The sequence below is a fragment of the Crocodylus siamensis genome, chromosome 5 (genome assembly GCF_052110815.1).
Source record: "Crocodylus siamensis isolate JL-2025a chromosome 5, ASM5211081v1, whole genome shotgun sequence".
NCBI lineage: Eukaryota > Metazoa > Chordata > Crocodylia > Crocodylidae > Crocodylus > Crocodylus siamensis.
This window is the reverse complement of record NC_143399.1, coordinates 73265065-73277969: the sequence shown is the minus strand read 5'-3', so window position 1 is coordinate 73277969 and position 12905 is coordinate 73265065. Positions and strand designations below refer to the sequence as shown.

Here is a 12905-nt window from a genome sequence, read left to right as displayed (position 1 = left end):
GACTGTGGTATACAATGGTTCAGTAGGAAAGGCAATAAATAAAGTTAGTGAAGGGGAGGCAGGAAGGGAAGTCTATCTCAAGACAAGCCACTTCTATGAACACTTGCTGAAGCAAAGCCAGGACTGCTGAAGTTCTGTGGACCATGAATGGTCTCTAGGGTGGAGGGTGGGTTGGTGACCTGATTCAGGAATCTAAATTGACCAAGACCTCCCCTGTGTTACCTGAGGAAGCTGGCTGTTCTGAGCTTACAACTTCATGATTGCAGAAAACCCTTTTACCTCTAGCTACCTTGTTCCTCACCGTAAAGCAGTGACTTGGTTTACAGCAGACTGTTTTGTTGCAGGTCACAATCCTATCTTCCAAAAGGAAGTTCTGTAGGAGCTTGGCCATGCATGGGTAAGTCTGCTGGCCTATTTGTGCACACAATGCTGTAGTGCAGAGCATCCAGTCAAAAAGTAGGAGTTATGGAATTTGTTCCTGAGGCATGAGATGTATGAGACCTGCCCCATCTGCAGTTGACACTGAATCTGCACTAACTTCATCTGGCCTGCCTGCTTGTCTGTCGTGGGCTTGACAAGTAATACTTTGACTAGTACCTTATATCATGTTATAGGCAGAACTCTGGCTTATTTTGTGATTGTGGAGCATTGGATTGGGTGGGGCTGTGCAGATCAGAGTCCAGTTGCCAACTTCCATGGGGATCTATGTCTCCTAATCCCCTCAATCAATTAACTGTGTTTCTTTTTTTTCCTTGGGCAGTGGGTTCTGCAAGCTTCTGCTCCAAGAACATATGCCTATACTGGCAGACCTCATTTGGTGCATAGGGCATGGTTTTTGACTGGGTTTGACTAAGCAACATATTGTAAGATTGTATCTATTCGGTCTTTAAACCAGTATTGCTTTTCCAGGAAACCAGTGGCCCAACTACAGCGCTACAGTCAGCTGTCCCATTGTCTTATTGATGCATGTGAAGAGACCTATCTATTTCAAAGCTTAATTGTCCAAGAAGAAACTATGTTACAATGCAGTTACAAGTGCTGGTGTATGTGGGGAGACATGAGCTGAAGTCATGGAACAACAGCTGGTGGCAAGCTCCAGCAAAGGCTGTGTACTGTGTGAGAGCAGAAGTGGGATGATTCCATGTGGAAGTGAGATGACACCCAACTTTCTGTCTTTGTGTATAAGTGTGCAGTTCTAGTTTTCACAAGATGTCTGGGGGTGAAAAGGGGAGTGCTGTAGCTAGCATGAAGCATTTATGTTCCTGACCTGCTGTTTATACCATTGCCTCACTCTCAGCTGCAGTCCCTATCACAGAATGTAGAGGCAGATAACATAAGGTTCTCATCCTAAATTTCTTGGAGGCACAAGGTTTGGTCTTTTCAGCTTGTTGCTCAATTCCTCTTTTTCTACCCCATCACCTAGAATTTCCTCTAACATCAGAAGTCATCCTGGGCTGTAGTGCATCCTGGGCTGTAGTGTAGCATAGCTGCTGGATCCTGCCCTATGCTTAGACTGCACAGTAGACACAGTGAGCAGCTTCTCTGTAGCCCCATAGCTGTCTACTCAAAGAGAGTTGTGCCAGGCCGACGTAGAAATACTAGGAGTGCTATCTATCATCATTAGTCAGCTCCATCTGTTCTTCTTTCAATGCGTCTCCTTTCATTGCCTTCCTTTCTCCAGTTTTGGGGGTAGTGGGGAGACAGTGGTATGAAAGGCAAGCTCCTGCTGAGTTCAGAGTACTGTGGGTGTATACTGGCCATCATCTGGGAACAGTTGAGGCTCATCACTTTGAATGTGGACATTGGGCATTGGAGTAGCTTCTTCCTCTGAACCCATTCAGTACACAGGCATTGAAGTATGTTGTATTAACTAGGGCTGTTTAGATTTGTCCTTCATAGTGTTGACCTCTCACCCTATCAGAGGCCTCTCCTGAGCTAATCCAGTAATACCTGCATTTCAGGGTATTGTGAACATATGGCTGGCTGGCATGTCTTGGCAGCATGGTGGCCAGTGTGGGTATTGCCTGACAGAGCATCTGCTGATAAGGAAGCTGTTGAAGACCACTGTTAGCACTTCCTGGCAGAAGACCATTGGGCATCTACCTGTTCCCATGGAAACACTCCTTGGCTGTTTTGGTCATGCTGTTTGAATGCTCAGGCATCTGCTGACTTGATGAGCATTTTGTAACTGCCTTGTTTGAATTCGCAAATAGAATAATTTGTGTATGCACACAACAAAGCAATATGCCATAATTCGGAACCAAAGGTTTTGTAGGTCTAGATTGTTTGTTTATTGACACTTGAGTAGCCCCCACATCAGTGATGTGAACAGACAAGTATGAGCTGCACTTTGCCCCCAGCAGGGTAGAATCTGTGGCTTGCTTGCCAGGGAATTCTGTTAGTACCAGCAGCACCCTTGGCCCACCTCCCTGTACATTGGGAGCATCACAGGCTGAGCCTGAAGGATGGTAATTGAGCCTTGATTGCTCATGACTGCTCCAGCAGGCTTGTTAGAAGACTGGGCTTGGAGACCAGTGAAAGGGTTACTCTGTAAGTGCCAGAGGAGAAGTATCAGCAGTGGTTGCTGTGTGCTTTCTCCAGAGAGAAGGCATGTTTCCACTTCTAAGGTAATTATAGTGAATGCCAGTCATTGAGTACTCTCTTGGGATTCTCCTGTGCACCTGCCCTACATCTTGCCTCAACAAATGACTTTTCCAGCCTGACTGTCATGCTGGTGCAGGGAAGGCTTGGTTTCCACCCACCTACCTGGTGGGCAACCCTCCAAGTACAGTCCCATGCAGTGTCCTCTAATCTAGGCTAGCAGGCAAAGCTAGCAGTTTACTGGTGGACATTTAGCATGAAGCAGTCTTACAGAAGCTTTTGCTTCCAGCTAGGATGTGCATGTGTTAGCTCTTACCCTACTACTGTCCAGGCTTTTATTGCAGACAGGGATGTAATGGTTACAGGGCATCTGCACCTCTTCAATTTCTGATTTGCTGAGTACACCTGCCTGAAATTCCCCAGGTCTGTTTTAACCCCGATTGCAGGCTGCAGTCCCCTGAGGATCACCTGTACTTATCCAGTCGGGTGCACTGGATTTGGTACCTGTTTGTTTTTTGTTTTTTTTTTTTTGTCTTTCAGCTGTCTGAATACTGTGACTGCTCTGTGCAAATTGAAACATGCTTCAGTAGTAGGAATAAAGCATTAGGGGGGAGTTTTAGCAGGCTGACTGATCCTGCTTACCTTTTTATCTAAAGGGTAAGTCTGCAGTTTTGACAAAGACTTGTTGGATCATGGGAGAAGTAGTTCAGCCAGGAGTGTTGGCCTGTAGAGGAGAATGGAACTGCTAGCTAAGCTAAAAAGTTGGGCATTGCTTCCAAATAACATGTCAATATTTATCAAGATGGCTTAAGCAAGATGAGGAACAATAAATATCTCGTGGTTCTTCATCCCAGCTGACAGCCTCCCGCAAAACCAAGCCAAGGACTTCATGCAGCATGCATCCCAGTAATCCCCAAATAGTGTTGACTTGGCTGTCAGCTAGCTGGTGCTCAGATACTCTTATGGGAGTGTGGCACCTTTAAAGATGATATAGGCCTGGCAGGTTGCCCACATCTTTCTCCATTTAAAAAAAAAAAAAAAATGTGAGCTTCCCTCTGACCTTGAAATTGTTGCAGTGGTTCTCCCTTAGGGTTTAAGATCATCCCTGCTTCCTTGAGTTGGTGCATTTTGGGTCAGTTGTCCTTAAGGGAAGGTGATAGTGTCCCCTTATCACAACCCCTGATTGTCATAGAACTCTAGAAAATTAAGGTTGAAAGGGACCAGTCATCTTATCCATCTAACCCCCTGCTCAAAGCAGGACCATTTTGGGGACTGTATCATCCCAGCCAAGGCTTTGTCTGCCTGAGTCTTAAAAACCTCTAAGGATGGAAATTTTCACAACCTCTGTAGGTAGCCTGTTCTAGTGCTTTACTTACCTTTTTAGTGAGAGAGATTCTCCTGATATCTAACCTAAACTTGCCTTGCTTAGCTACTGCCCTGGCTGAAGCTGGGAGGTCTCTGCAAAGCAACAAAGGTGTTGGCCCACAAAGCCTCACCAGCCTTGTGTACAAGTCGGAAGCAGGCAAGCCTTTTTTGTTCTCAGTCTGTTCTGCCTAGACTAGCCTATAGTATAGACCAAGGCTTCTGGTGTAAGGGGGGTGGGGGCAGCCTGCTGTGCTTTTGCAGGATGGCTGCTGAACTCAGAGTAACAACGTGCCAGTCTAATTCGAGTGCAGTGATGGATGGTGGGCTTTGTTCTTTGTAGCCCCATTGAGTTTGAGTAAGCTCCTCATCAGCTCCTAGCAGAGATTGGCAGGTAAGCTGCTGCCACTGAGCTGAGCCAGAGGCATAAGTGGCTTCCTGGAGCCCTGAGTAGCTTTCCTGGCTACAAATCCCCAAGCAAATTCTGGTCCAGGAGAAGTATGTGGAAGGGCAGACTCTGCGAGCCAGTCTGTGCTTGTTCTTGCCTGCCTGCAAAGCAGCATCTGTCCTGCTGTGTGGGACGGACAGGTTTCTCAGGGCCATTCTCCTTTGTGCAGTAATCCAAGAGGTGATCTTAGCTGTGTCCATGCACCAGCTCAGGCAGAATGCTGCCAGTCTGTCATTGTGCCTTGCCTATCTTGTCTGCATGCTTGTTCTGTGTTGATAAAGGGGGTGCTGCTGATAGCGATCACCAGCTCTGTTGCAGAATAGGAATTCTGTTGTAGAATAGGGATCACTGTTTTTTTGTAGGTGCAGCTGAGCATATGACACCTTTCCTTCTCACTAGTTGGGGTGGAAAGGAAGTAAGAAGCCAAACAGCCCTTGCTGGTGGGGGAAGGGGGCAGGGTTGGAAGCTGGGAAACACCTTACTCTGAGATGCTGTAGAGACTCCCTCCAGGCCTTTGGCAGGGGCCATGTATGGTCAGTGGACTAAAATGTGTTCCTGCATGGTGCTGGGGTTGATTTAAGGTTTTCTGTCAGGGCAGATTTTAACTTTGCTCAGGGAGTTGTTCTGGTTGCACTTTTTTTTTTCGTTTGCTCTGTGGGATACCTAAGGGTTTCCTTATTAGTTCTGGGGTTTTTTTGAGGGCTGGCTGGGTCTTGCCTGCTACATCTCCTACTGCCCAGGTATTGTGGCCTTGGAGAACACCCCCACAGTACAGCACCAATGACTTGGAGCCTCCATTGTGTTGTGGAATAGCACCCATCTTTGTTTATTTTCATGGAGTTTAACATCTACTTTGAAACAGATGCAAAATACTACCAGGACTCTCAAACATGCTGACTGCAATGGGGGGGTGGGGAGAGGGGAGGGAGTCTTGCAAGTGAGATTAGGTGGAGGAAACACTTGGCTAGTGGAAACAGCCAAATGGTTTGGAAGACAGGCTGTCATTCACTTGAAAAACAAAAAACAAAACTGCCCTCATAATCGACTTTAAGTGAACATGGTTTGGAATACATGGAAGCAATAGAAAGGGGAAGGAGGATGGGTTTCTGTGCATCAGGTTGGGAACAGGATTAGAAACCCAGTCATGTGCAGGGTTCCATCTAGGAGCTGAGATTACTGGGGAGGGGGGAGCTGTTACCACTGGGTAGTTCCTATACTACTTAGGGTTTCCAGCTGCCCTGGGGGAATAGTCTTCTAGGGGAATGCAGAATCTCCTTATCAAAATGACATTTACAGTTAGCCAGGATGTACAATGAGTTTGGAGATGGGCACTCAGTCCATGTGTAGTCCCTCCTGCTCCTGGGCAGAGATCACATGAGTCTGTGCAATGCCTTCTTTTCATGGGCTGACAGGGATTGCATAAAGCCTTTTTTGTCTCCTGGCCTGTGCTCAGTGTAGAGGCAAAGGATGTGCCCAAGTGTGGGGCATGATTGGATGGGCTGACTTGACATTTCCATATCAGAACAGTCATAGACTCTGCTGGTCATCACAAAATTGTTGTTGACTACTGTTTTTAACTTCAACGTTCCAGCAGAAGGTGGTAGTAGGTTGTGTCTAGGGGCAGGTGTCACTGCTTTCTTCCACTGCCAAGATGTCCCTAGGGAGTGATGGGTCTGAAGGAGTCAGTCATGCTTAACAGAGCAAACAGCCTTACTTTACTACACAAGCTTTCTGCCATTTGTCTTTCTTCCTTACAGCACAGCCAGGCAGGAAGGCTCCTGTCTGAAGTCAGTATTGCAGTCCATACCCCATGCCCTCCCTTCCCAGACCTTCCTGTCTCAGCAGAGCTCCTGGCTCATTCATCCAGCTTATTTGGCCTACTTTGAAGGGCATTTGTTGGGAGAGGCTAGCTTCTGGTGCTGGACCTAGCCCTGTCTGCACCCAGAACTCTGGTGCTTTGTTCTGCCTGAGGATGGGCATGTGTCCCATTGCCCCCATCAGACCCCTGTGGTGCTCCTTCTCTGATGTCTGCTTTCTTTTTCCTGCAGTGATAGACTGTCCAGTCTGCAAACACCAGTGTTACCTGAAAGACATTGTTGAGAACTATTTCATGAGAGACAGTGGGACAGAGTCTGCTACAGACAGTAAGGAGGCCAACCAGGTATGAGTGCTGCCTCCCTACCTTTCCCCTGTGCATTGCAGAACTTTGGACCTTGCCAACAAGAGAAGATGGAGGAGAGAACATTACTATGTAGTCCAGCCTGTTTGTGAAGTTACTGGAAGGTCCTGAGTGATCAGCAGGACGTAGCTTTTTGGGCTAATGGGAACAGTACTGAACCCTTCCTTGGCACTTTGCCCCTGGTCACTCAGCACTGTCAAAGATCTTTAAGCACTGGATATCCTGATTGCATGCCCTACACAGAGTGAGCAGGGTGCTAATAACATCTTTGCCAGACTGCCTTATGATTATAGTGATCCTGGCTGTCAGTAGCAGGGCCTAGCTGATTTTAATAAATAGACCAAAGAGCAGGAAGGAAAGGGCCCAGGGCTTGCATCCTTCCTTTCCTCTACCCCTTGCTGCTTCCATAAGTTTCAGTCTAGTACTAACCACTGTACCATATTATCCAGGGTTCAGGGCTCACTAATTTAATCCCATTTGACAGGCCTTTTTCCTAAACCTCTGAGATCAGGAATCCCAGTTGCACTCGTGGCACAGCCCCCCCCCCCCAAAAAAAAAAAAAAAATCCATGCACAACCTGCATCCATCCAGCAGGTCCTACAGGGCTTTGCCCCTAGGGTTCCTCCCTTCAGAAGTTTGAGGCTTGATCCATCTTGCCCTAGGCCTCTGAAACTGGGGTCCCTCTGTATCCTTGCTTCTCTCCTTAGCTCCGGCAGCTCTTAACTTTATGGCTGTATTTGTCTGGAAGTGGTGTCTGGCATCTCTGCACCTGACCAGCCAGCCCCTTGCCCAGATGCAATAACTGCCCAAAATTAAGTTATGTGATCCAACACAAAGTGCTGCAGAGTAGTTCAAGTTAGTCGCCCTTGTTCTCTCACTCCCTCCCTCCCCCCACCCCACTTTTTGTGGGTAGGTCTGAGAAACTAAGTTATAACACTCTTAGTCTCTGCTTGTGCAGTATTTGTGAGTGTCTAATTGCACATCACATGGGGTTGTAGGTACTTGGTACCCCCTGGGAAATCAATCCTAAGGATCAATCCCAGTCCCTTTGCCTTGGCCTGCCTCTCCAGGCTCTCTGGGACCTGAGGTGCCCTCCCTTATTCCAAGGTTGGGTTTTGAGGGTGGGCATGCAAATTATTTTGCTCACTCCTTGCTCTGTCCTCAGTGCTGCACCAGCTGTGAGGACAATGCCCCTGCTACCAGCTACTGTGTGGAGTGCTCAGAGCCACTGTGTGAGACCTGTGTTGATGCGCACCAGCGGGTGAAGTACACAAAGGATCACACAGTCCGGTCCACAGGTTAGTAATCTATGCTGTGCTCCAGGCCTGACTGCCAAGAATTGGAGCACCCCCATGGAGAGTTGTGGCTGGGCTTTTTCTACATTGGTGTGTCTAGACAAGAGATGGGCAAAATGCAGCCTGTGGGCCTGGAGGGATGCAGGGGCACTTTTGTCTGGCCCGTGGCGGGTTGGCATACAGCAGGGCTGGGGCAACTGTGTATCTGAACTGCATTTCTAGGTAGCCCAGATGGCGGTGACTCCTTCCAGCTGCCACTGCCACTGGCTCTAGCCTCATGGTACTGGTGGGCCCACACACACACAGCTCTGACCCCGGCCTGCCCTGCACCTGCTCTGGACTTACCCACCCACACTAGGCAGCAGCCAGGCAGAAGCTGCTGTTAGGCTTGGGAGAAAAGTGACTGCCTGCCCCTCACCATTGTTGGGCCCTTCTTGCTGCAGCCACCCGGAACTCGTACCTAGGCTGCCCTGTGGCTCCTCTCCGCCGCCTTGGCAGCCTAGCAGGGAAGCGGTGGCAGTGGAGAAGACCTGCAAGGCAACCCAGGCACAGGCTCTGGGTGGCTGTAGCAAGAAGAGCCCAGCAGTGGTGAGGGGGAGGCAGCAGCTTTTCCCTCATGCCTAGCAGCAGCTTCTGCCCAGCTGCTGCTGCTGCCACCACTCAGCATGGACAAGCGAGTCTGGAGCAGGCGCTGGATGGGCCAGGGTCAGGGCTGTGCATGCAGCTTCTGGCTGGTCCACAGTTAACTCACTCTGCAAGTCTGCAGCAGGGTCTGGACTAGGGTTGTGTACTCAGCTGGTGCCAGGCACTGGTGAGGGTGGCGGGGAGGACCCGCAGGGTGCACCGGCTCTGGGATGTTGGGAGGGGGTGGGAGGGATGCTGGCCAGCCTGCAACAGCTCCCCAGAACTGCCTATGGGCCCAAATAATTGCATGCCTCTGCTCTAGACCCACCAGGGTGTCATGCTTAGGTCTTGCATACATGGGAGGTGGTTAGATGCTCTGGGTTTTGTGTAGCTTGAGCTGTTTTCAAGTGTTATTCAGTCCAGTTCTTCTAAGCTGGAACATGTGTGTCCCCATGGATTTCTGCTGTTTGAGCTGAACAAGGATATATTCTTCAATTTGGTTGATGTGTAGATGATGAGATCGAAGACCTGGCTTTTTCTGCTCCCACGGGGCAGCTCTGCCTGTTGGGAGGCGGTAACTCTTACTCTACTCTTTGCCTGCAGGTGGGTCAAAGTCCAAGGAGGGAGCACGCACAGTCTACTGCTCTGTCCACAAGCAGGAGCCCTTGGTACTCTTTTGTGACACCTGTGACACACTGACCTGCCGTGATTGTCAGCTCAATGCGCACAAGGATCACCAGTAAGTGGGGTCTTCCACACTGTAGAATCATGGAATCATAGAAAATTAGGGTTGGAAGGGACCTCAAGAGGTCACCTAGTCCAAATCCCCTGCTCAAAGCCAACTAGGTTGTTCCAGCCAGGGCTTTGTTGAGTTGGCCTTAAAAACTGCCAAGGATGGAGATTCCACCACCTTTTTTTTTTTTTAAGTAACCTGTTCCAGTGCTTCACCACCCACCTAGTAAGAGTTTTTCCTAAAACCCAACTTAAACCTCCGTTGCTGCAACTTGAGACCAGTGCTCCTTGTTCTGTCAGCACTGAGAACAGTCTAGCTCTATCCTCTTTGGCACCACCCTTCAGGTAGTTGAAGGTGCTGTCAGACCTCCCCTCAGTCTTCTCTTCCACAGACTAAATAAACTCATTTTTCTCAGCCTCTCCTTGAAGATCATGTGGCCTGTGGCAGAATGCCATCTCTGTCTTTCCCCAAACTCTATCTGACAATTTGGTTACCATGGTCACTGCAGAGGGCAGACACCTCTGGCCCCATCTGCTTCAGTTAATCCCAAGTTGTAACCTGAGCTGGATTCCTGAGGGAGGGGGTAGAAACCTGCTTCCTTTGCCTACATGACTTGCCTCATACACCTGGGTGGGGGCTTAAACTCCCTATTGTTCTAAGCAATGTCTTCATGACTAGAAGGGGGCTAGAGACCCTGTCAGTCTACCTGGCAACCAGTGATACATTTCAAATTGGTTGGCTGGCAGCCAACAGTTGCTGGCCTTCATTGGATCAGGTAAATGAGGTCATAAGAGCTATGTAAAGGACTGCCCAGGAGGAGGGGTAGCAGCCCTGATGAGAACTCTCAGAAAAGCTGGACCATTTTGAAACTCGTGCTCTCTCTTGAAACTCGTGTTCATTGAACTGCTTGTCTCCAGAGGGAATCTCCACCTGCCTCTGGATAATACTTGTGAGTAAACTACTTGAGATCTAACTAGCTTGCAGTAACTCCAGTGTGTGATCAAAGGCTACTGTGCCACAGTTTGCTCTAAGGTATTTCTCTGATATTGCTCTACCCTGTGCCCTATTCCAAACCTATTCTTGTAACTAGTAAAGCTCTCTTTTGTACCTAGTGTGGGAGACTTAGAGGGTCTAAATTATGCCTGGGGTCCCCTTGGTTTGGCTGACTAAGGGAGACCACTATTTGTGCTTCAGGCTGAGGGAAGTACCCCAAGTTCTTGGAGTGGGTCAAGGATCCATAAGGACTACTAGGCCTGTGTTTCCCAGAGGGCTCAGGTCCAAGATCAGTACAGACTTGACTCCTCCAGGTGGTGGCAGCATTACCCCCAGGCTTGCGGATATGCTCCAGGAAGGGGTCAGCCGGACACAAGGTGCCCCCAGGGTGGCTCTTGGAACCTGGAAGGTGGTCGAGCACGGTGGGGTGGGTGGCTCAACATAGGAACACCCCCTACTGGTCCACCACATGCCCCAGCCCCTAAACTCTTTTCGTTGCTTTCTGCTGGACTCTCTCCAACTTGTTCACATCATTTCTATAGTGGGGGGGCCCAGAACTGGGTACAGTACTCGAGATGTAGCCTCACCAGTGCAGAATAGAGTGGAATAATTACTTCCCTTGATCTGCTGTCACCACTCCTACTAATGCAGCCCAATACGCTGTTAGCTTTCTTGAAAAGAAGGGCACACTGCCGACTCGTATCTGTCAACTCTAACCCCAGCTTCTTTTCTGCAGAGCTGCTGCTTAGCCAGCAGCTGTAAGTGGTACATAGGAGTGTTCTGTCCTAAATGCAGGACTTTGCACTTGTCCTTGTAGAACCTTACAAGATTTATTTTGGCCCAGTCCTCCAATTTTTCTAGGTCGCTGAATCCTAGCCCTACCTTCCATTGTATCTACTACACCCCCTGCTTGATGTCATCCGTGAACTTGCTGAGGGTGCAGTTCATCCCATCTTCCAGGTCATTTAATGAAGATATTGAACAAAACTGGCACCAGGACCAACCCCTGGGGCATTCCACTTGATACTGGCTGCCAACTGGATATTGAGCCATTGATTTACTACCTGTTGAATCTGACAGTTCAAGCCAGCTTTCTCTCTGCCTTACAGTCCATTCATCCAACCCACACTTCCCCAGCTTGCTTGCAAGAATACTGTGGGAGATGGTATCGGAAGCCTTGCTAAAGTCAAGGTATATCACATCCGCTAGTTTCCCCATGTCCACAGAGCCAGTCATCTCATCATAGAAGGCATTGGTCACCATAGAAGGTTGGTCAGGCATGCCTTGCCCTTGGTGAATCCATGGTGACTGTTCCTAATTACTGCCTTCTCCTCTAAGTGCTTAGAAATGGATTCTTTGAGGACCTACTCCATGAGGTTTCTTTGAGGACCCTGTCTTGGCCTGTGTGGAGCTAGACTTCTCATGATGAAGCCAGCCTGTGTTCTTGCTCTGTCCTGGACAGTGTGGTCATCAAAACCATCCTGAGCCGTACTGCCATTTTGTTTCTTGGCACTCTCAATGTGGCCAGCTCAGCCCCCCCCCCCCAGCCCTTTTTGCTGTGTTCAAGCTGGATCCTGCAGCCTTCTCCTTCCAGCTTTGGGTGGGGAAAGCTGGGCTCTGTTCTCCCAGTGGCAGGAGCCATAGCATGTGTCCCTGTGTCTGTCCTTCAGCCAGTGCTTACTTGCCCATGGCCTCATGCCACTCCTACAGGTACCAGTTCCTGGAGGATGCTGTCAGGAACCAGCGCAAGATGCTGTCATCACTGGTGAAGCGCCTGGGGGACAAGCACGCCAACCTGCAGAAATCCACCAAGGAAGTGCGCAGCTCGTACGTAACCCTGTGGTGCCAGGGAGGGAGGGAGGGCGGGCAGGAGCCCTCTCCTGGTCTGCCCAGCTCTTCTACCCTGTGGAGTAGGGGATTGCAGAGGGCTGCCAACCCCAGCTTCCACAGAGAGCTGCTGGGAATGGCCCACTAGGGACTCTTCTTGCTACTGTCTGTGAGCTGTATGGAGGGATATCCTAGAACTCTTTTCTGGTAAGAGACCTGGAAAGGCAAACTAACCACAGGGTTGCCTGTTAATTATGAGGTCTCTGATCTGGGCCTGGAACAGTCCTATGGTGTTGTTGCCTGAGGAGATAGGTTGACACGTAGTGGTGGTGGAGGCAAGGGGCAGGTTCCCTTTCTCCTGCCTCTGGTTATGCAGAGACAATGCAGTATTCCTGTTGGCTTCCAGCTGCCATTGTTTTGCCTTGGCAGACTCCATGATAGGGATGAGAGAACTTGAACTATAACAGTCTCTTCAGTTCTGTGCTGACTTTAACTGTAATGCAGAGTCCCTGGAGGGGAAGGGTTGTGAGACTATCTTAGGCAGAGAAGCCTGGTAATTGATCCAAGTACCATGTTTATGCCTAAGTTGCTTGAACTGCGGAAAGGCTCTACTGTCTGCAGGGTGGTAGACTCTTCAGTACTTGGGCCGGGAGGCCTCTGGCTGCATTTGTATCTGGGTCAGGGATAGCTCTGCTTACTGCAAGGGTGTTGCTTGCCTTGCTTTTCAGGATCCGGCAGGTGACAGATGTGCAGAAGCGGGTCCAGGTAGATGTGAAGATGGCCATTCTGCAAATAATGAAGGAGCTCAATAAGCGTGGCAAAGTGCTGGTCAGTGACGCACAG

At 49.4% G+C, this 12905-nt stretch overlaps 1 protein-coding gene across 3 annotated transcripts in view; it reads left to right on the top strand.

The window, feature by feature from the left end:
- TRIM28 (tripartite motif containing 28) overlaps positions 1-12905 on the top strand; it is a 61036-nt gene that overhangs the window by 38067 nt on the left and 10064 nt on the right. For all 3 annotated transcript variants that reach the window (XM_090049052.1, XM_090049051.1, XM_090049050.1), the window contains exons 2-6: positions 6460-6572; positions 7756-7888; positions 9113-9248; positions 11946-12062; positions 12791-12905. In XM_090049052.1, the coding sequence (XP_089905178.1) occupies positions 6460-6572; positions 7756-7888; positions 9113-9248; positions 11946-12062; positions 12791-12905 (614 nt within the window). The remainder of the gene's footprint in view (positions 1-6459; positions 6573-7755; positions 7889-9112; positions 9249-11945; positions 12063-12790) is intronic.